The sequence below is a fragment of the Bos indicus x Bos taurus genome, chromosome 5 (genome assembly GCF_003369695.1).
Source record: "Bos indicus x Bos taurus breed Angus x Brahman F1 hybrid chromosome 5, Bos_hybrid_MaternalHap_v2.0, whole genome shotgun sequence".
NCBI lineage: Eukaryota > Metazoa > Chordata > Mammalia > Artiodactyla > Bovidae > Bos > Bos indicus x Bos taurus.
Window position 1 is genome coordinate 118,864,152 of NC_040080.1, and position 24,514 is coordinate 118,888,665.

At 41.4% G+C, this 24,514-nt stretch overlaps 1 protein-coding gene across 2 annotated transcripts; it reads right to left on the bottom strand.

The window, feature by feature from the left end:
• Positions 1–3,817: 3,817 nt before the first annotated feature.
• On the bottom strand, positions 3,818–24,443 carry TMEM19 (transmembrane protein 19). Of its 2 annotated transcripts, XM_027543358.1 has the most exons (6): positions 23,768–24,443; positions 21,494–21,607; positions 12,353–12,490; positions 11,709–11,963; positions 9,924–10,133; positions 3,818–8,109 (listed from the first exon to the last, which is right to left on the bottom strand). In XM_027543358.1, exons 1-6 carry the CDS (start codon positions 23,895–23,897, stop codon positions 7,946–7,948), a joined length of 1,011 nt encoding a protein of 336 aa, XP_027399159.1. In that variant the 5' UTR covers positions 23,898–24,443; the 3' UTR covers positions 3,818–7,945. The 2 variants fall into 2 exon arrangements, with proteins under 2 accessions (XP_027399159.1, XP_027399160.1); XM_027543359.1 differs by lacking the exon at positions 21,494–21,607 and having other exon boundaries at positions 23,768–24,440.
• Positions 24,444–24,514: the final 71 nt, after the last annotated feature.

Here is a 24,514-nt window from a genome sequence, read left to right on the forward strand (position 1 = left end):
CTTAAAACTCAACATTCAGAAAACTGAGATCATGGCAGCCAGTCCCATCACTTCATGGCAAATAGATGGGGAAACAGTGGAAGCAGTGACAGACTTTATTTTCTTGGACTCCAAAATCACTGCAATAGCCTTACAGTTCTGCAGGTCAGAAGTCTTGAAGTCAAGGCATCGGTAGGGCTGCATTCTTCTGCAGACCACAGGGAAGAATGCATTTCCTCACTTCACCAGCTTCTAGAAGCTGCCCACATTCCTTGGCTCATGGCCCCCTTCAACCATCTGCAAAACCAGCATCTCTCTGACTCTTCTTCTGTTGTCACATCTCTTTCTTTGATCACAGCCTGGAACAGTTTTCCATTTTAAGGGATGCCTGTGAGGAAGTTGAATTCACCTGGGTAATCCAGGCTAATCTCCCCACCTCAAAGTTCTTAACCTTAATCTTTAAGTCTCCTTTCCCAGGTCTGGTTGTCATGGACTCCAAAGACTGGGACATGGACAGCTTCTGGGGACCATTATTCTGCCTAGAGCACATGGTTTTCCGAGAGGCATTTTACTTATATTGACTGATTTGATACCAACGATATGTTAAACTACGCATATTAACACCATTTTCCTCATAGAAAGACAACGTTTTGCCCCAAGGTCACAGGGTTAGTATTAGGGTCCTTTACAGATTCCAAACTACCAGGGCTTCCCTGATGGCTGAGATGGTAAAGAATCTGTCAGTGTAAGAGACCTGGGTTCCATCCCTGGCTGAGATGGTAAAGAAATCTGTCAATGCAAGAGACCTGGGTTCCATCCCTGGGTCAGAAAGACACCCTGGAGAAGAGAATGGCTACACACTCCAGTATTCTTGTCTGGAGAATCCCAGGGACAGAGGAACATGATAGGCTACACTCCATGGGGTCACAAAGAGTTGGACATGACTGAATGACTAATGCTTTCACTTTCAGTCTTTCGGTTCAGTTCAGCTCAGTTCAGTCGCTCAGTCGTGTCCGACTCTCTGTGATCCCATGAATTGCAGCACGCCAGGCCTCCCTGTCCATAACCAACTCCTAGAGTTCACTCAAATTCATGTCTATCGAGTCAGTGATGCCATTCAGCCATCTCATCCTCTGTCGTCCCCTTCTTCTCATGCCCCCAATCCCTCCCAGCATCAGAGTCTTTTCCAATGAGTCAACTCTTTGCATGAGGTGGCCAAAGTATTGGAGTTTCAGCTTCAGCATCATTCCTTCCAAAGAACACCCAGGACTGATCTCCTTTAGAATGGACTTGTTGGATCTCCTTGCAGTCCAAGGGACTCTCAAGAGTCTTCTCCAACACCACAGTTCAAAAGCATCAATTCTTTGGCGCTCAGGTTTATTCACAGTCCAGCTCTCACATCCATACATGACCACTGGAAAAACCATAGCCTTGACTAGATGGACTTTTGTTGGTAAAGTAATCTCTCTGCTTTTCAATATGCTATCTAGGTTGGTCATAACTTTCCTTCCAAGGAGTAAGTGTCTTTTAATTTCATGGCTGCAGTCACTATCTGCAGTGATTTTGGAGCCCCCCAAAATAAAGTCTGATACTGTTTCCATTGTTTCCTATCTATTTCCCATAAAGTGATGGGACTTTTTCACTCTCCTCTTTTCTTTCATCAAGAGGCTTTTTAGTTCCTCTTCACTTTCTGCCATAAGGGTGGTGTCATCTTCATATCTGAGGTTATTGATATTTCTCCCGGCAATCTTGATTCCAGCTTGTGCTTCTTCCAGCCCAGCGTTTCTCATGATGTACTCTGCATATAACTTAAATTAGCAGAGTGACAATATACAGCCTTGACATACTCCTTTTCCTGTTTGACAGTGAAGCCAGAGACTGCACTGAGACTGGGTACCACTTCCAGAGGAAGTGCTTCCAGGAAACCTCCAAATAGCCCACAAAAGCACCCCGAAAGGTAATACCAAGTCTAACCTCCTATACGAGACTCATCCAGTAACACCAGCTTTTGCCATCAGCCATGCCTCAGTTTAGTCGCTCAGTCCTGTCCAACTTTTTGCGACCCCATGGACTGCAGCACGCCAGGCCTCCCTGTCCATCACCAACTCCCGGAGTTTACTCAGACTCATGTCCATTGAGTCAGTGATGCCATCCAACCATCTCATCCTCTGTGGTCCCCTTCTCCTCCCGCCTTCAATCTTTCCCAGCATCAGGGTCTTTTCAAATGAGTCTGTTCTTTACATCAGGTGGCCAAAGTATTGGAGTTTCAGCTTCAGCATCAGTCCTTCCAATGAATATTCAGGACTGATTTCTTTTAGATGGACTGGTTGGATCTCCTTGCAGTCCAAGGGACTCTCAAGAGTCTTCTCCAACACCACAGTGCAAAAGCATCAATTTTTTGGTGCTCAGCTTTCTTTCTAGTCCAACTCTCACATCCATACATGACCACTGGAAAAACCATAGCCTTGACTAGATGGACCTTTGTTGGCAAAGTAACGTCTCTACTTTTTAATATGCTGTCGAGGTTGGTCTAACTTTTCTCCCAAGGAGTAAGCGTCTTTTAATTTCATGGCTGCAGTCATCATCTGCCATGCCTAGACAACCAAAACTGTCATTGCAGACTTATTTCTTCCTGCCTCTTATCTCCCTTCCCGCTTCTACACCAGTGTCTCAGTCTGTTCCAATGGCTGTAACAAAAGTACCAGAGACTGGGTGACCTACAAGGAACAGAAATTTACTTTTCACAGTTCTAGAGGCTAGAAGTCCAAGGTCAGGGTGGCAGCAAGGTCGGATTCTGTGAGGGCCCCCTTCTGGGTTGCAGATGGCCATTTTCTCAAGTGTTCTCATGTGGTGGAGAGGACAAGAAAGCTCTCTGGCGTCTGTTTTATAAGGCACTGATCCCATTCAGGAGGATCAATGATCCAATCAACTCCCAAAGCCCCACCTCCTACCACCATCACACTGGAGGTTACAATTTCAACATGTGGGGCCATACAAACATTCAGTCAACCAGATTCAGCAAACTTGAGTTCATCAGCAGTCTCAATTCAGGATTTAGAATAGACACACCTGGGTTAAAAAATAAAAGCCAAACATACAAACAAATCTTCCCCCACCAAATCCCCACTCTCAGCTCGAACCTGCTTCAGCTGGAAGCCTGCAGTGGGGAAGGGGAATGTGTTTTTCTGCTCTCTTAGAGTTCACCCATTCTCCCACCTGTTTCTAGGAACAATTAGGAGTGATCACAGCTCGCTATTCATATGGCAAATGTCCACGTTTCTATATATGGTTATGGGAAGTTTGAAGGGCCAATAGAAGACAAAAAGTGGACTGTGATTAACACAGTCCACGTGTCCCATTTATCCAACATGCTAGTTACACGTCTGTCTTCCCCACTCTTATCAGACCCGGAGGGCACCGTCCTTATCCCAGTCATCTCTGATTCACTGGATCCGGAAGACAGTGCCTGAGGCATAAAGACATCAGGTGAACATTGGGCGACTGGATTTATGTTGCTTGAAACCCCATTTTACTTTTCAAATTCATTGCTAATAAGGCTGTTGATAAAAAGAGGGAATACTATTTAAAATAACAATGGGGAAGGGTGGTAGGGAAGAGGGGTTATTCCCAGAGATTATTTTGGTTACTCTGAGCATTTTTTCATTTGCAGAAGAAACTTATTTGATTGCAGACTTTTAGAAAAGTATTTAGGGAATTCCCTGGGGGATTTGGTGCTTTCACTGCTGAGGCCCAGGTTCAATCCCTGGCCAGGGAACTGAAATCCCACAAGAAGCACGGCACAGCCAAAAACAAAAACCTCATAAAGACGTATTTAAAATTATTTTTGTATAAGTATTTTAACAGTAGCTTTATTGGTAAATAATTTATAGATCACAAACTTAAAAATTATCTCAAAAATAAACATAATCTATAACAGACAACACATTAGTATTTTGGTATATATCCTTCTAATCATTTTTCCTAAATAGTTTTTTCTTGGGTTTAAGTACCTGACTTGAAGCAGCAAAATGACAGTGCAAATTATAAGAAAATCTGACTGATTTATATATAATAAAACACATCCAAAACAAGTAATATCTAGAAAATATCTCAAATTTCTAGCAGTTGTTACCTTGAGGAAGGTGGGAGAAAGCTAGATTTGTTGAGGCGATAGTACAGGCAAGGATGTTTTAGTTTGCCTCTAGTGTTACAATTTTTTAAAAAGAAGGATAGATTCAGAGTATCAATTACGCATTAAAAAAATTGAAACATTAAAAAAAGAGTTGCCACATGTGTAAAATAAGTTTTGAAGGATGTGGTTATGATAAATGAATGGGAATTAAAATGTATTCTCAGAAAAAATAAATTCAGGAACTTTGCCCTTTTAACCCACCTCAACCCCACCCTTTCTACAATCACTTCCTGATTCATCAGTTCCAAAGCCATTAGAACTGTGTCACACGATTGAGAAACACTGGCATCACGGCAGTCCTGTAAAGTTCAGGTAACCAAACTGGTATTTTAATTTTCTTCCAGAAATATGTTCCTGATCATCAACTTTTTTTTTCCTGCCTTAAATGGGAAAGCTGATTAGGCTCAAACAACTTAACTAACATATACTGAACACTTATTTTTTATATGTTCAGAACCATTTGAAATTATAGCAATAATGCTCCATGGTGCAGTTGCACATTTGTGCATTCACGCTGAAAGCTCTTCCAAGTCCCCTGGGATCTGCTGGCCAAGCAGTCTCTCTCACTGTGGTGGCATCAGGAACACCAGAGGGTGGGGCTCCAGGACGCCCAGGTGCAGACAGGCAGCAGCTGTCTGCGCTGCAGGCACGTGGCAACGTTTACAACATGTCACCTCACATGATTTTTCTTTATACTAAGTCTATGCCTAATTGGGATGAAGTTGGCATTTCTGGACTCAGCATCCTACAGGTAAAGCAGCTAGAAAAAAGAAAGAGATACTGATTCCTGGGTCAGGAAGATCCCCTGGAGAAGGAAATGGCAACCCGCTCCAGTATTCTTGCCTGGAGAATCCCATGGACAGAGGAGCCTGGCAGGTTACAGTCCATGGGGTCACAAGAGCTGGACATGACTTAGTGACTAAACCACCACCATCCGCACTTGGGCCAAGGCATAGATAAGTTAGTGATGAGAAAAGCTACGAATGGAATGCCTTGTCTTATCAGTTCACTGTTCTCTTGATGGTTCCCTTTGATGAGTCTTCAAATACTCCTCCTTGAAGTCTTCAGATCTCCTTTTGGAGCTGCCCTGAGCCACATACCTTGCTCTTTTCTACTGTATGAGAGTATGGCAAGAAATAGAATGTATGCCTTTAGGCTGCCCAGGTAGGCAGCAGTACACGTATTACTTTAGTAAATGCCTCCATGGAGCTCTTCCCATGAAAGGTATTTTTTACATAAACTATTTATTGTTACAGTAAAATATCTAATACATGGAAAATTTTTTTTAAAAAAGCACATTTTTTAAAAGTCTACAATTATCATATCCAAATATGCTCTGCAAACAGAGAGTTTCTTCCTAAATTCTGTGACAAAAACTGATCTGACCTGATCTGAGGCTCTCGGCGTCTTTAGTTATCACATTTATTAGTGGTATTCATATATCCACCACAGAAATATCAATGTATTTGGTAATGGGTGCTCTTCTAGACTCTTTGCACAGTTTTAAGTAAAATATTTTATATTTACCCTATCACTTGTCTAAAATCTGAAAAATTTTGATTCCAAAACACAACTAGCCCTTGGTTTTCAAATAAAGGACTGTAAAGCATATGTCCCCAAACTGTTACCAATGTGGTGATTCCTCCAAACCACAAAATGGTTCCAATGAGTATGTCTGCCCCAAAGAATGTCATGAAGTTAAATCTCCAGGAGAAGAGAGAAGAGGAATGTTAGAACAGCTGTAGGAAAAACACAAGCTGCATATGAAAAAACAACAGAGAAATGATCTGGGAAGTCATGTAAGACTCCGTATTACCAGAAGCTATCCATCCATAAAGACAGTACCCAGTACTATTGCTAATAGCTGTCTACATAAAAATGAAAAGCCCCATTCTTTTGAGACTTTTAGGTATGGGGTATTTTTTTTTAATTTTTATTGAACTATAATTGATATATAACATTAATTTCAGGTATACAACATAATGATTTGACATTTGTATAAAGATATTCTTAATTCGGGGCTTCCCTAGTGGCTCAGTGGTAAAGAATCAGCCTGCCAATGCAGGAGACACAGAAGTGGGTTCGATCCCTGTGTTGGGAAGATCCTCTGGAGCAGGAAATGGCAACCCACTCCAGTATTCTTGCCTGGAAAAATCCCATGGACAGAGGAGGCTGGCAGGCTACAGTCCATCCACAGGGCTGTAAAGAGTCAAGCACCACTGAGTGACTGAGGACAGCATCTTCTTATTTCATAGTTCTCAAACTGTTTAAACATTGGACTCTCCTAGGGAGTTTTCTAAAAATAACCCATGCATGGATCTCACTTTCAGACATTCTGATTTACTTGGTCTAAAGAGCGGCCTTGACAACAGTGTTTTTAAAAACTCCCTATTAAAATTGTGTTTAAAAACAATTCTAAGGTGCGGCCAGAGCTTTTAAAAGTCCCAATACTCAGTCTGTGTCCCAGACCACATAAATCAGAATTTTGGGGAGAAGCGCAGACGTATTTCTTTAAAAAGATGTTCAGGTGATGTCAATGTATACACAAAGCCGATAGGTTGAGACCCACTGAGTTGCTTGGCTTAAGGCTTAAGTGTGTCAACTGTTTTTTAAAAAATTCTTCCTGAACCAAGTCATTTCTAGATAATTACTGAAGCAGTCACCAATAAAGAATTCTAAGCTTTCTCTACTCTGATAGTGGCTTATTCATGAATCTCTCCTCAATTTTTCTATGAATGCGCAAGCGGCAGGGGAAGAAAAATATTGAAATCACATGAGATATTTCAAAATACTTTTAGCACAACAATCCATACTATATTAAACTCCTTTAGCACTTCCATCAAACTGAAGAACGTAACTGAAAGTGGCATTCACTTTGGTTGAGGCTATAGTAGAGGAGAGCGTACCTTAACAGGAAGTCACAGCATCTTCCAGTGAATTCTAGGACAGCGAATGAAACAATAATTGCACTAATTTTCCAGTGACTCTCACTGGTCAAGATGCTAATGTAAACCACATTCATAGGCAAATTTCAAAGAAAGCTACAAAGTACGTTAAAGGTATTAAATTTAAGATAACTTCTGCTCAGAGACCAACTGAAATATATAGAGAGGTGCACATTTTTTAGATCTCAGGTATCTCTTTTGCTTTTACTTAAAAATAATCTTTTTTGTGTGCCTTCTAATGGTCACATGAAAAAGACATTTACTTTTTTTTTCCATCACTAACTCTGAGGAAGGAAGAACAAATGTGGAGAAGACCTTGCAGCTCACCAGGAACCAAGCTCCACACTTTTTACAGTACTAAGTGGCAGGTAACGGGAGAAGTCCAGGATACTACACTTACGCAGGCTTCCGCACACATTCGTTTAAATACAACATCAGGGTAACTGGCAGGGAGGCATTTCTCCATCACAACTCAACCATTTAAAAATGTTATCACTTTTAGTCCCTTTGCTGATTTAAATAAACAAAACAAAATTTATATCTACCATGCAGGAACTTTCAGTTCAATATATTGGGACACTGTAACTTCACTGTTCAAGTTCTATTCAGCAGAAGAAAAATAGCTAAATTGAGTCTTGTCTTTCACTGGGAAGATATTAGCTATCAGAAATGCATCACAGAGAGGAAAACTGGCATGCCATCATAATGGACTAGAGGAGGAATTGGCACTTCTGCTTTGTCATTACAGTTATTCTTCTTGGGATAAAACTTGGAATTGCAAGTTTAGCTAAATTCATCACAATTTTAACTGTGGTAAATGAAATAAAGTTCACTGTCTAGGCCAAAAACCCCAAGCAGCTGTTGGGAGCAAGAGGGCTACAAGGACAGAAGTAAACAGATTCACGGCATTGTTGTCGAGGATGGGTTTCCCGGCTATGTACTTCACCTCCTTCCCTGGGCTGTTGACCACCATGCCAGTGCTTTCATCCAAACCTGGAATGAAAAAGAAGCGAATGAAGTGGAAAATCCAAATGACTTGATTTAAAAAAAACAACAGCAAAAACCAAATTAGCTTTCTGCTCTAAAGAAGCTACCCTTGCGAAGATTCTTGGCCATTCAAAGAATGACTTTAGTGGATACCTACATGGTGAGCGACACGGAACCCACGGTTACAAAAGGCCTCCTTGAAGAAGTGGGTCTCAGTATGCCTCAATACTGGTCTCTCAACAATGCTGGAGTTCTTTCAGAAGGAGAAGGGAGGCCTTGAACAGCAGAGGTGGCAGGAAGGCTCCTGAAAGCAGGGGTCACCTTTGCAACCTCTACGATAGACACTAAGGCCCAGCAAGGTGCTCACACAAAGGAGGCACACAGAGATGAATCCAATTTGCCCCCCAGCCCACATTTTTTTCCCAACCCACTCAACATGATCAGAAATTTCCGAGTAAGAACTCAGTTTAGAATAAAACCTAGGCGCTTTAAAATAAAAAGTGTAATGCGTTGTGTGTATGGTTACTGACCCTTTAGTATAAATTAAAATCCAACTGCTTCCTCCCAGCATCTAGATAAGACTAATGAAGCTGAGAGAGCAGATGTTTTGTTGGTGGAACCAGATTATACGGGGGTGTGAAGACAGACTGGGAGCACTGTGTTTGGGGAACTGTCTGGAGACTTCCAGCCTCTTCACTGTATGAATCAAAGGAGAAGACGTGGTTGGTCAGAGGCTGGAGCAAAGACACACCAAAGAGAACAAGTCGGTACACTGACATGACAGGAGAGCCTTAGGTGCAAAGCACAGATAATGTTGGAGAAACGCTTATGTATCTTGATGCAGGACTAGCAGACATGACGTCACAGTAGAAAAGTACATCATCCGTGTGGCGTCAGGTTAGCAGAAGAATTATTTCTCAAATGGATTTGGAAAACAAATGGAAAGAGGGGCATAAGACTGGTCTGACTCCCAAATTCTGCTTCCCTGGGATTAAAATCCCATAAGCAAATGCATCTGTCGCCTGCATGGTCATTCCCTGTATAGCTTCTACTCATTGCTCTGCAGGAATAATTCTCTGTCAGTCAGTTTATCACAAAAGAATAAGAAATTCAAAACTGTATTACAGACTTTGCCCTATTATTCTGGCTCCCTGAACAACCTGTGTCTTTGGGATTGTTTTTATTATCTTATCTCTCTTTTTTTCTTTTCCGTATTTCTTCCCCATTTGTTTCTCTCTTTTTTTTAACATATTTATTTTGTTTTTGGCTGCACTGGGTCTCACTGTTTCGCATGGGCTCTCTCTAGCTGTGGAGAGTGGGAGCATCTCTTCGTTTCAGCGTGCGGGCTTCTCATCGTGCCGGCTCCTGTTGCAGAGCTTGGGCTCTAGCTCAGCGGGTTTCATGTGCTGGCACACAGGCCCAGCTGCTCCATGGCATGTGGAATCTTCAGACTCCTATCCACTGCACCACCAAGGAAGCCCCTGTCTCTTTTCTTTTGGTTTTAAGGACACATTTATTCAGTGTCATGATCAGACTACTACCTTTAGCAATCAACCAGCAGCATAGGTGAAAAAAAACCCTTACATTAAATATCTCTGTTGTAATGCTTTCCACTTTCCACAGAAAAGAAACTAAAATAACTTGTTTACAATTAGTCAAAAATACAGTCCTAGAATTTTTTGTCCATAAACATGACATATCTAAGATATGTCTAAAACATATCTTCTCTGAAGTGGCTAGGCACTGCTACCACTGTCTGTGGCTGAGTCCTCATTTCTTTAATACACCAATAAGTTGCAATAATAAGGTTATGTTCTTACCACTAAATTGCATGGTAGCTCCTAAATATGAATCCACAATTGATCCTAGTAATCCAGCCAGACCCCCAAATGCAATAATTGGCCACTGGGGAGCAGAAATGTCTAAATCGTTAACAAAAACCAACTGTGTGAGGAAGTAAGTGATGCCCACAAAGGTTCCACCAAGAAGACTGGAGGCCAGGCCCACCACCGTCACTCCACCGTTGGTCCCTAAAGAGAACGTGACAAAGTCAGCTGGTGAACAATCAGCCAACATATGAAGTCAAAAGAAGCAAAACATCTGGTACCTGTCTAATCAAAACCAACTCAAAGAAAGGGTTCACTCTGGTGCAATCCAAAGACCCTCCTACTTAGAAAGGAGGCTTTTCTCCTCAATAATTCCTGACATTTTCAGCAGTGAGTTTAGGAGAGCCAGGCTGCTTGGTTTCACTTTCAGTTCTGTCATTTCCAAACTTGGTGACTGTGATGAAGTTATGTAACTTCTCTATGCCTTAGTTTACTTGTTTGTGAGATATAAACAATAAAAGGACCAATTCACATGATTATTAAGACTGCTGCTGAGTTGCTTCAGTTGTGTCCGACTCTGCGCGACCCCATAGACGGCAGCCCGCCAGGCTCCCCCGTCCCTGGGATTCTCCAGGCAAGAACACTGGAGTGGGTTGCCATTTCCTTCTCCAATGCATGAAAGTGAAAAGTGAAAGTGAAGTTGCTCAGTGCTGTCCGACTCAGCAACTCCATGGACTGCAGCCCACCAGGCTCCTCCGTCCATGGGATTTTCCAGGCAAGAGTACTGGAGTGGGTCGCCATTGCCTTCTCAGATTATTAAGACTAAACAGTAATAATGGAGAGCAGTCAGAACACTGCTTTGCACATAGCAGGTACTCAAATATATTAATTGTTATGTTGCAGCTGCTGCTGATAATGAAGGGGACAAAAGGAAGGAAAAAGAAGAAGAAAGAGAGGAGGAGATGGTGATAAAGCAGCAGTAGTAGTAGTACTATTAACAGCAGTAGCAATAGTTGATAACAATAATGGGGAAATGAGATACACATTGAAGCACTAACCACGTAACAGGCTCCCAAGAGATACTTTACCATTTCTTTCCTTTTCCCTTCCTACTGATAAGCCTGCAGGTCAATCTCTCTGTTTGCATACAATTTATCTAGGAGTTATTGCTGCTGCTGCTAAGTCACTTCAGTCGTGTCCGACTCTGTGTGATCCCATAGACGGCAGCAACCAGGCTCCCCCATCCCTGGGATTCTCCAGGCAAGAACACAGGAGTGGGTTGCCATTTCCTTCTCCAATCTAGGAGTTACTAACACTTCCTCAAATATTACTTATTATCACCAGTTTAATAGCCTATAGTCATTTTCCAATTAAGGGGGAAAATTGAAATTCTCTCTTTTTAAAAAAATTATTTATTTGGCTTCGCTGGGTTTCAGTTTTGGCATGTGGGGTCCTCACTCTTCCTTGTGGCATGCAGGATCTAATTCCCTGACCAGAAATGGAACTCAGACCTCCTGCACTGGGAGCATGGAGCTTTAGCCACTGGACCACTAGGGGAGACCCCAAACTGAAATTCTTAAGAGGCTTTTAAGTAAGAAATACAATAAATCAAGAGGCTTTTTTTTTGGCCACACTGTGTGTCATGAGGGATCTTACATCCTGATCACGGATGAAACCCGGATCCCCTGCAGTGGAACCTCAGAGTCTTAACTACTGGATTGCCAGGGAAGTCCCTGTTCACTTTTTTTTAAAAAAAAAGAAACTTAAATAAAGACTCACCAACTGGAACTTTCTCCCAGGTTGTTATTAGCCTTGGCGTGCTTTTACTCAGAACAGGGCCAACTTCTGAAGCCCATGTGTCTCCAGCAGAGGAGGCCAGTGCAGCCAAGAGAGACAAACACATCCAGGAAGCAGTGTGCTGTCTGGAAAAATCTATTGGGATTTCCCCAGGGCCACTTTCTATCATGTACAGCAGGGCCAGCTCCGTGGGCACCGCGCCATTACAGAACACCTGAATCCAGTTTCTCTGCCCACCTAGGATCCAACAAGAAAATGAAGAGCACAAGGGTGTTTCCTCCTCAGGAGGAAAATCATGCAGGTACCTGTAACTGCTCCTAATTTACATTGTAGAGTTTAAGAAAAGAAAAATGACTATAATTTTTAAAATGACTACAAGTGGGATGATAACGCTGCCCACATTCTATATTGTTTCAGAATAATTAATGATAGACTTCAGTACTTCTAAAATTCTGCTGTTCTTGCTATCATGGTAAAGTAATAATAAACTATATCAGGCCACTACTTTAAGTAATTCTCATATAAAATTTATGTTTCATGAGTCTAAACAGGTTCTGATTAAAAGCTTATGTTAAGATGAAATAAAAGTTACTAATTTAAGTAACATTAAATATAATTCATTTTACCTTCCTTGTATTCTGAATCTAGATGCTTCTTTGCTTCTCCTTTCCATTTAGTAAGTTTTGAGGAAGAAAGAAAAAACGTCACCAAAGAGGTGAAAAAGCTGAAATTTGCAATGGTTAGGATAAATCCAACCACGAGCCCTGAAAGAAACACATATATACAAAATTACACTTAGTCCATACACTAATACTGTGAAAAAAAAGAATGAATTTTTTCAGTTATTTTCATATTAAAACCGGAAATGTTCATTTCTAATATATTGACATTTTTACCAACTAAGACATTACCAAACAGTATGCAATGGGAACCCACTCCAGTGCTCTTGCCTGGAAAATCCCATGGACGGAGGAGGCTGGTATGCTGCAGTCCATGGGGTAGTTAAGAGTCGGACACGACTGACTTCACTTTCACTTTTCACTCTCATGCATTGGAGAAGGAAATGGCAACCCACTCCAGTGTTCTTGCCTGGAGAATCCCAGGGACGGGGGAGCCTGGTGGGCTGCCATCTACGTGGTCGCCCAGAGTCGGACCTGACTGAAGCAACTTAGCAGCAGCACAGTCTTTCAAGTTTCTATTTTTTACATTTCCCCTCCATACCTGGGATTTTTTTTCCACTTTACAAAAAATTCAGTAAATAGACCATCCAAGAGTGAATCTGGGAGAAAGAGGCACATAGAAAACAAATTCCAACATGACAGAAGTCTCTACTTATTAATAATTATTTTAAATGTAAATGCGTTAAGTGATCCACTCAAAAAAACAGAGACGGCAAAATGGATAAAAATACTGGTCCAACTATATGCTGACTACAAGAGACTTGCTTTAAATCTAAAAACACAATGGGTTGAAAGAACTGAAAAAGATAATCCATGCAAATAAGTGACCAAAAGAGAGCAGGGGTGGGTATACCAAAATCAGACAAAACACACAAAATAGACAAGCTCAAAACTGTATTCATATGACATGATCATCTCTTTCTATATATATATTTTTAAGCATTTCTTTTCTTTCTGGCATAACAGAATACTTGAGGCTCATCTTAAACCTACTTTTGCCCCAGCCCTGAAAGCAGCCATTTCTCTGAGGAGCTCTGGTTCATTCCAGTGGGGAATGGATATTAGAGGTCAAAATCTAGGCTCACGGTCTGTCCATGTCTACTGAGATATATTTGCTTTTTGTGGACAAAGCAAGTGAATACACACATAGAAATATACACTCATGCATATATATTCATGCACATACATGAGTACTTCCAGCCTGGCATTTTCCAAGAATGTGACGAGCACATCCAGGCACAGCTATCTTCTATGGCCCTATCCAGGCTACCTGCTAGTATAATATTACTAACTACAACCTCTTCCACCCCTAACTGCATGGTGGACAATCTCTGCTCTCTGTAACTCTTAAGATAAATATATTCAGTTTTGCTATATGAAGATTTTTATTAAATAACACAACAACAAAACACTACTAAGTAACAGAATAGATATTAAACAATTAAGTATGCTACCATGCATTTCATAATTTAAGTATTAAAGAACAGAACAAGGGCCCAGATTCCTATTTCTGAAGTAATTCCTTCCATTGGTTAGCTCAAGCTAGACTGATTCATCAGTCACTGAATTACTTGATTATTGGCATTTTACTTAAGTTCAGTACATTTTAATTGAGAGTGCAAGAAACAGGATAATGCTGTATAAAGTACTAATAAAGTAATAAAGTGCTGTACCTCTGGAGTTGAACATTCTGAAGTTAAAACCTCAACTGCTGCACTTACTATTGAATAACTAGATGTTACCTAACTTTAAGCTTCAGTTTCTCATTAGTGTATTAATAATAATAATAATTCCTACCTCACTGGCTTACTGTGGAAAGTTAAATGAGATAATTTTAATAATATGCTTACTATATAAGTCAGCACATAGGAGGTCCTTAATAAATGTTAACGAGGATCATTGGCAATAACATTAAATAGCAGTTACAGTGGCAAAACCTCAACAATCACATTATTGTTGCAATTATGATTATTATTGTAATAATAATAATAATGATGTTATTATGTTATCCAACCTTTAAGTCTTTTCAATTGTTTTTTTAATATATTACACAAGTAGTACACATGTGGGCCTCCCTGGTGGCTCAGTGATTAAGAATCCACCTGCCAATGTAGGTAACATGGCTTTGATTCCTGAGTCAGGAAGATCCCCTGGAGAAAAGAGAAAGTTGCTCAGTCATGTCCAACCCAGGCTACCCACTCCATGGCATTCTCCAGGCTACAATACTGGAGTGGGTAGTGTTCCCCATCTCCAGGGGATCTCCCCAACCCAGGGATCGAACCCAGGTATCCTGCATTGCAAGTGGATTCTTTACCAATTGAGCTATCAAGGAAGGCCTGCCCACCCCGGAGAAGGAAATAATAACCCACTCCAGTATTCTTGCCTGGAAAATCCCACTGACAGAGAAGCCTGGCGGGCTATAGTCCATGGGGTCGCAAAGAGTTGGGCACAGCTGAGCAAATGTGCACACATGCTCACAGTACACAAGCACTGGAGAGGAAAGCCAAAACATATGGAGGTATATGAAGCAACAGTCAGTGTCTTTCTCCCTCACCACCACCATGCCCCACCCTTCTCCAGGAGGCTGCCCTTTACTTCAGCCACCTCAAAATACCATGTGAAGCAATCAGTGTTTGAGTTGAGGAAAGGTTCAGAATGAGGAATAAATTGAAGGCAATGTGCTTCAAAGGAATGATTTCTTTGATGTAGTCTAAAAATCTTAGAATTTTTTGTATCTCCCAGTTATGTCTGAACTTTTAGATTAGTAACTGCTGTCTCCAGCGCATGTCTATTCCACCTCCTCAACCCACCTCTAACAACTCTAATGGTTCCTCAGTGCTAAGGACTTAATATGTGTAACAGTGGGAGGCTTTCAAAGAATGTGAAGACTCTAAGAATTACGGCTATCTTCTGAGTTTAAAACATGTTAATTCTGTAACTGGTGGATGAGATCTGGGGAAGTGAAACAACGCTGTCTATAAATAGCTCTGATAGAGGGAATCAGTCAGTTCAGTCGCTCAGTTGTGTCCAACTCTTTGCCACCCCATGGACTGCAGCACGCCAGGCCTCCCTGTCCATCACCAACTCCCGGAGTTTACTCAAACCCATGTCCATTGTGTCTGTGATGCCATCCAGCCATCTCATCCTCTGTTGTCCCTTCTCCTCCCACCTTGAATCTTTCCCAGCATCAGGGTCTTTTCAAATGAGTCAGCTCTTCACATCAAGTGGCCAAAGTATTGGAGTTTCAGCTTCAGCATCAGTCCTGCCAATGAATATTCAGGACTGATTTCTTTTAGTATGGACTGGTTGGATCTCCTTGCAGTCCAAGGGACTCTCAAGAGTCTTCTCCAACACCAGAGTTCAAAAGCATCAATTCTTTGGTGCTCAGCTTTCTTTATAGTCCAACTCTCACATCCATACATGACTACTGGAAAAACCATACCTTTGACTAGATGAATCTTTGTTGTCAAAGTAATGTCTCTGCTTTTTAATAAGCTGTCTCAGTTGGGCATAACTTTTCTTCCAAGGAGCAAGCATCTTTTAATTTCATGGCTACAGTCACCATCTGCAATGATTTTGGAGCCCCCAAAAATAAAGTCTGTCACTGTTTCCACTGTTTGTTTCCTTATCTATTTGCCATGAAGTGATGGGACCAGATGCCATGATCTTAGTTTTCCGAATGTTGAGCTTTAAGCCAACTTTTTCACTCTCCACTTTCACTTTCATCAAGAGGCTCTTTAGCTCTTCTTTGCTTTCTGCCATAGGCGTAGTGTCATCTGCATACCTGAGGTTATTGATATTTCTCCCGGCAATCTTGATCCTAGCTTGTGTTTCATCCAGCCCGGCATTTCGAATGATGTACTCTGCATATAAGTTAAATAAGCAGGCTGACAATATACAGCCTTGATGTACTCCTTTCCTAATTTGGAACCAGTCTGCTAGTCCATGTCCAGTTCTAACTGATGCTTCTTGACCTGCATACAGATTTCTCAGAAGGCAGGTCAGGTGGTCTGGTATTCCCATCTCTTGAAGAATTTTCCACAGTTTGTTGTGATGCACACAGTCAAAGGCTTTGGCATAGTATTTAATAAAGCAAAAATAGATGTTTTTCTGGAACTCTCTTGCTTTTTGATGATCCAACGGATGTTGGCAATTTGATTTCTGGTTCCTCTGAGATCTAAATCCAGCTTGAACATCTGGAAGTTTTCGGTTCACAAACTGCTGAAGCCTGGCTTGGAGAATTTTGAGCATTACTTTGCTAGCGTGTGAGATGAATGCAACTGTGTGGTTGTTTGAGCATTCTTTGGCATTGCCTTTCTTTGGGATTGGAATGAAAACTGACCTTTTCCAGTCCTGTGGCCACTGCTGAGTTTTCCAAATTTGCTGGCATATTGAGTGCAGCACTTCCACAGCATCACCTTTTAGGATTTGAAATAGCTCAACTGGAATGCCATCCTCTCCACTAGCATCCTCTCCATTTGTTCATAATGATGCTTCCGAAGGCCCAATTGACATTCCAGGATGTCTCGCTCTAGGTGAGTGATCACACCATCATGATTATCTGGGTCGTGAAGATCTTTTTTGTACAGTTCTTCTGTGTATTCTTGCCACCTCTTCTTAGTATTTTCTGCTTCTGTTAGGTCCATGCCATTTCTGTCCTTCACTGTGCCCATCTTTGCATGAAAAGTTACCTTGGTATCTCCAATTTTCTTGAAGAGATCTCTAGGCTGAAAGTTACCTAGAATTGCAACCAAAGGGGCCTGGGAATAATCTCTGGGAGGCAGAAAAGGGAAAGGTATGATTGTAATTTTTTAATCTAATAAACTTAAATCTAATCAATTATATCATATATACTATTGCCTAGAGAAACACTGTGAGAATCAAAAGAAGGCTGGTTAGCCCAAAATATAGCATATGAAGGCCAAGAGAACCAGAGGTTGGCAGACTTGAATGCTGTATCAAGGCCAGGACTCTCTGAACTATGCATTCGCATCACTGACTGTTTCTCAGGAAGGTGTGTCTATGCCGTTGTGTCCGACTCTTTCCGACCCACGGACCACAGCCTGCCAGGCTCCTCTGTCGGTGGGATTTTTCCTGACAAGAATACTGGAGTGGGTCGCCATTTCCTCCTCCAGGGGATCTTCCTCATCCAGGGATTGAACCCATGTCTCCCAATTCTCCTGCACTGGCGGGCAGATTCTTATACCACTGAGCCCCCTGAAAAGCAACCTTCTAAATACAAGCTGACTTCTCAGCTGGCCTGACCTGAATAGTGATGTTTGCACCCAGTTGGCCCAGGACTTCTATATTTAATCAGATTAATAAAGTATCACTCTGGCTCACTGATTAGTCCTTTGTGGCAGTAGGCAACATAAACCAGTTTTCCTTGGCTCTGATCAATTCTGGGTACCTGACTGAATGAGATTTCTATTTGAAAAGACTGAAAACCGTACCTGAACTATGATAACCAAAGAGGTAAGGCCACTTTTGTGAGACCACATGAAGCACAACCACTGGCCTTTTCTGACAACACCCCAGTGGCTCTGCACTCCCATCACCTTTACAACATCTTCTTCCTGGGCTTAAATGCCTCAAACACCTCCTGCTTCTCATCTGCTTCCCCTGACTAGAAATGCAAGCTCTTTGACGATGGAATTTTTACCTATTTTCTTCACTTCTTAGTCTTCAGTGCCCCAAACAGTGTCTGGAAAACTAAATATTTATTGCAGGAATGAATTAAAAAAAGCAAAAATCACTAAACCCGAGAGTCTTGACAAGTGAGATTAAATTTAAACTTGTCAAGAGATTGATGACAAATTATTTACACAGACATGTTCAAAGGAACACACTGAATAACTAGACTGGAGCAGATCACTGGCACAGTGCTTTATAAGCCCTATGTGATCCTCTCCTTATTCTAGAAGTATTCTTTCTCTTGAGGGGACAAGAGCACTCCAAATACCCAGATCCTGAGGATGTTCTGAAACCCTTCTCAGTTCAAAGGACACTAAAGACATACTATGGCAAAACTGAGTAAAATCCCTATGACTATAATAGTAATTGTGGAAGGAAAACAATACTAACATTTATAGATACATATTTTAAGTGCCAGGTTCTATGCTAATCATCTTATATGTATGACTCCTCACGATGAGTCAGTGCTATAGACATTATTATTCCTTCTCATTTTACAGGTGGGTAGTCATTAAGACGAAGTTTAAGTGACTTGCAGTCACACGTTAGGACAGATTTCCCAAGTACGATGATATACTTTGAATCAACAGTACAGTTTTTTTATCCTTAAAGGGAAAAGAAGCTCCAAATAAAAAAGATACCAACTTTCTATAGAATGAGTGATTAGGTAGAGAGTGGAGGTTTTAAAATCCATCCACACGTATTTCCTAAGCACTGCTACAACAGTGCCCAGCACCATTCAAACAGCACGGGGCACAGAAGCGTATGGTGCGGTCTGTCTGGGGGGAGTTTACCGTGTAAGACTTCACAGACTAAAGAGATATGGTGTCCCACACATTTTGTTGTTTGAGCCTCACCAAGAAGCCCATAGGGACCTATTTTATGAAGAAAGTGAGGCTCGGAGGAGATAGGTGCCGTGGCCAAGTTCACAGAGAGAGAGGTGGCAATGCCAGGATTCAAATGTTTATCTTCTAATTCTAAATCAAGCCAAGTAGGAGAGGAATAGAGGCCAAAGGGCTAGAAGGCAGAAAAGGAAATGGTAGCAGGAAAGAAAAGAAAGTGGAGATCAGAAAAGTAAGAGGAGAAAACAGGATAATAAACAGCATGGAAGTCAAAGGAAGACAGCACTTCAAGAACTTGATGTTTCTTCCCACAGGTCAAGAATGATAAAACCCAAAGCAAGGCTGCCCAAGAAAAAACATTTTTAGCAAAGCCTAACTCTATATTACTATATTTAATCAGAAATTGTTCAAATTGTTTGGTATAGATGAGTTAGTACTGTCAAAGTGCTAACAATAAATTTCTCAATTTCTCAACAGAACTTGAAGAGTGTATCTCAGTTTTGAAGAACGAGAATGAGCATGATTCCCCGAGGACCTGTGCCTAATAATGGTAATCACCCTATACGTGCCGGCTATGTATCTAGGCACTGAGCCAAAAACTTCACAGAAGTTATTTCATTCCCGCTGCAACTCTAAGAATGAAATGAGGGGTAGATCAGAATTTTGTGGGTCTTGAAGCTTACAAATCGGGAGCCTGCTTTTTTTTTTTTTTTTTTTAAATCTTTTACCTCTGAAAAATTTACAAAACAAGAGGACCATGAGAGCACATTGCTAGGGCCCTTCCTAGGACTTTGAAAGGTACTACTGGAAATGAGGTGCCATGGAGTTTAAGCTGTTACTTTCATGGTGTTCTTCTCTAGATTGGATATTTGTAACTCACAGGAAGCACTTATTCATCTTCTGAGTCCTTAAAAAGTTGAAGTATAGTTGATTTACAAAGGCATGTTAATTTCTAGGTTAGATGTTAAAAACCCTCTTCTCTGAAGAGAAAACTGAGGTACAGGGAGGTTAAGTGACTTTCTCGAAGTCCCACGACTTTCCTAGCCTTATTCAGACCCATCTTGCCTGATTCTACTGCTTGTTCTTTTACCTATCAGACTATCTCGCCTCCGTGAAGGCCCACTCTAATTCATAAAAGTTTATAAAATCTCTGCTGTATGTGAACACAGAGGAGAGCACATTTACAATACATTAGGGCTAATGATGAGCAGCCACTTGAAGGCTGGGTAGGTGGCTTTGAGACCTGCCAGTTGTAAATATCAGCATCGTGTAGTGATCTCAGCCTACAGGACGTATTTGAGGGGAATCCTCATGTCTTGGGGCTTATACCATTGGCAGAATATGAAAATCCCAAAGTCATATCAGATCCCATCACTCCTCTGGTTTGAGACAGGGGGATTCTAGCTTGGGATAAAATCTTTTTTGTGCCCCACAGCCCTGTATTATCTGGCCATTGCATCTTTCTTTAATGTTTATCTCTCATGACTCTTCCAGTCGAATGAGTCTTATTCTCACTCCCAAATAAATCAGGCTTGAACATGTCAGGGCCTTTCTGCTTGTTTTGTCAAGCCTGGAACATGCTTCTTGCAGTTCTTCTCTTATCTGACTTTTTTAGGTCCCAGTTCAAAACTATCTCTTTAACACAAAAGTTAATCCTGAGCCTATTCACAGAAAAATGTCCCACATTCCCCAATATTCACACTTTATTATCTTTTTCTCATAAACTTTATCATTATATGTAAAGGTTTATGTATTTTATTATCTATCTGTACTAAAGAAAAGAAGTTCCATATAATCTGAAACCTGCCCTTGTTCACAGCTATTCCCCCAGTTTCTAGCAGAGTGGCACACAGTAAATGCTTAATAAGTATCTGCCAGAAGAATAAATCAATGGCCTGTCCTCATCGCAATTCTGAAGACTTGAGAATACTCAGCTGGGACTACTCCGCTTGAGGCTGCTAACAGTAATTTCCAAGTGCTATTCTTCCCAAAATGGGCTTCCCAGGTGGCTCAGTGGAAAATAATCTGCCTGCAGTGCAGGAGATGCAAGAGACGTGGGTTCAGTCCCTGCATAGGGAAGATCTCCTGGAGCAGGAAATGGCAACCGGCTCTAGTATGCTTGGCTGGAGAATCCCATGGACAGAGGAGCCTGGCAGGCTACAGTCCCTGGGGTCCCAAAGAGCTGGACATGACTGAGCACATTCTTCCCAATGGCTCTTCCATTTTACCTTGAGGTAAAATGCTCCAATGTGTCTGCCTGCAGAAAATTTAATCCAACTCAGGAGCTGAGTAATCAAGGTACTGAAAAGTCTATCCCACTAATTTACTTGTTATCAACTACAAAGTTCAATTTGTTAGGAAGGACATGTTAGTATCCGAAATTCTGGCAGAATAGGAATGGCAAACAATGCATAACTTTATCATTGTCTAAGTAATCACACTAAGTAACGTTGTGATTTATAGTTTCATATGTTCAGAATTTAGAAACCACATGTTTAAATTACATAAGCAAGCAATTATTATACGCCAAACGTTCAAAAGAAAAACATACCTCCTAACGCCCCACTGTGATCTAGACTTTTCTTCTTAAAGCCATTAGAGACGATCAAAACAGTAACAACAACAGAAAACAGCCAACGCCAGGGAGAAACAGGCTGAAAGTTACCTGGAAAATTATAGAAGTAGAGCATAAATTGTGTCAGGCCTACACAGGTTAGTCTTGGGTGCAAGCTTTGATAACTGTATTCTGGATTAAAATACTGTTGTAAGCAGAGAAACTGAGATGAAGCCACCAAAGTAAAATATTTACGTTGAAACTTGTTTAAGAGAGACAATCCTACTGGTGAGTGACAAAATAAGTCCTAAGTTTTAAGAACCATTTACAACTATTTATAATAATGGGTATTTGATACATATTTGAAGATGTGAAATGCATTTCTGGTTCTTTCTTTGGAAATCAGGCACGTATTCAACCTCAAGAACTGCACAGAACAAACAGGATCCAATTTTTTTTAACACGATCCAATTATTCCTCTCTCTGCCTTTCACAGAGATTTCTTAAAAAGGTAACATTCCCACAGGCTACATACACACCTCAGGATTCAAAGGTTAGCAACTGATTTTTCCAAAGGTGGCATCCTTTGTTTTGTTTCGGCTAGCATAATTTCTTTTCAGATAATTGAGTCAATAAAGATTAGGAAATTTAGTATAAAAAATCCAGACTCTTGTTTTCTGTTTTAAAACCTGGATGTTCAGGCTCACATGGCAGAACTGACTACAGGGGGAAGAGAAACCACCTCCTTTAGACCATTCATGGCGTTACCATTTAAAGCCCCCCCTTTAATATAAAGTGATTATAAATGTGAACTATTGCTTGTGCCCACATTTCTACCAAAAATTGGAAAATGTTATAGTAACTATAAATAGAGCATAACTTTTAAAAATTATGACTCACTTTATCGCACACCTGTAACATAATATCGTACATCAACTAAAACAATAAAAATTTTAAAAAATGAAAAAAAAAAAAGGAAAATGGAAGACGAAGAGGGTAAAACATTAAAAAAAAAAACTGGGAAAATCCTATTTCTAGAAGTGCAAACTGTTCTCATGTGCTTAACATGCAAAGAAAAGCCTTGGACAGCTTCACTTACCTGCATTAGGTGCCTGGTCCCAAGGGGTCACTTACATTTACAAATCCTGGCTTATTCTATTTCGTTCAAGTCATAGTTAACACTGCCCCAAGAAAGGGCAGTGTTACTTATTTACCTCCCTCCCCAAGCCCTCATTCCCTACTGGGAACCATGAATGAACAGCCAGAAATCTGTATCTTGGAAAACATTCACTAGATTATTCACACATTTCTTTGCAAAACGACTAAGGTCTAAAATGGCAATCACTTATAACCATTTATTGGAGAGGGCAATGGCACCCCACTCCAGTACTCTTGCCTGGAAAATCCCATGGACAGAGGACCCTGGTGGGCCGCAGTCCATGGGGTCGCTAAGAGTCGGGCAGGACCAAGCAACTTCACTTTCACTTTTCACTTTTATGCATTGGAGAAGGAAATGGCAACCCACTCCAGTGTTCTTGCCTGGAGAATCCCAGGACAGGGGAGCCTGATGGGCTGCCGTCTATGGGGTCGCACAGAGTTGGACACGACTGAAGCGACTTAGCAGCAGCAGACTTAGCAGCATAAGCATTTATAAGTTTACTTTCTCTATTTTTCACTTTTCCTTTCAACTGAACAGTATTCTGTTTTTATAAAGGGGTATCAAGGAATCTGTACAAAAGCATACTTGTGCTCTACAGCAGCTTCAAAAACCTTCAAGTTCTGAGTTCAGAGTACCTCATATTTATGCAAATTGGCTTCAGGCTTTAAAACAATTTTGCTCTTCGGCAGTGACCAAACAGCAGGCAAATCTTCCAAATCTCCAAATGTGAACACTGTGTCGTTTATTTTCATTTTTTTTTAAACAGGACACATGAAACTGATGAACTTTATGCATATTCTTATTAAAAGTATCACTGCAAATGCTTTGCAAAATTATGTTTCACTTCACTTGCTTTTCATCAAGATAGATGTAACAATTACATAAAATATAAAACATATTTTAGAACAGGTATAACTAGTATGACAAGCAATATTAAAGCTTTAAAACGTTCAAGGCACTGTATATTTCCATGTTAGTTAAATCCAAGTCAGGCCACAGAAGTTAAATAAACACAACAGTTTATAACCCTTCATAGGACACGAGTTTTGACCTTCAAAATGGGACATTCTAACTTTCACCAATTAAAGACAAATTAGAACATTCATACTCACCATAATAGGTGCTTGCAGTCATAGACATAATCCAGAAAGCTGAAGAAATGCAAATGATCAGGCTCAATATAACTATATTAGTTATCATCTTTATGTATTTTCTGTACGTACTGTCGTCAAGATCTCGCATGAAAAATAAGGATATAAACACCTGGGGAAGAAACTATCTCGCGTTTCGGAGAAAAATAAAGTCAGTTAAGTGGCCAGCAAAATATTCGTATAGAGGCGAACATAAATGCTAACATTTGTCACCAGTCGAGAAAACAGTATAAACCGACACTGTTTCTAGATACTGGGCTGAGCACTGCCGCGGAAGCTTAGGCGAGGAAATCAAGCCGCAACCGTGATGGGCGCCTGCTCGCAGAGCTCGGATACTTCACACCTGAACTTCACCGCCGCGAACAGGAAAGGGAAGCGGGGGCAGCCAAGCAGAGGCCTGGGGCGGCGAGCTCCGCCTTCCCCGCCCACCCGTGAGAGGGAGGCCGGGCGCCCGCGGCGCGAAGGGGCGGGACGCAGGACTAGGATGCGGGGTGTCCCGGCGGCGAGTCCCGCCAAACCGCGCGTGGTCGCTCCGCACGGCCGCCCCCGCGGTTCTAGAAGCCTGGTCCAGCCGGCCGGGCGCAAGGCCCCCGGCTCTCGGCCCGCGCCTGCCCTCTTCTACGCCCGAGACGTGCCTCCTGCGCGCATGCTCCGTGGCCACCGCGGGCGTGGCTTCGCTCACCAGAGCGTTTAAAGGGCGGCTCCAAG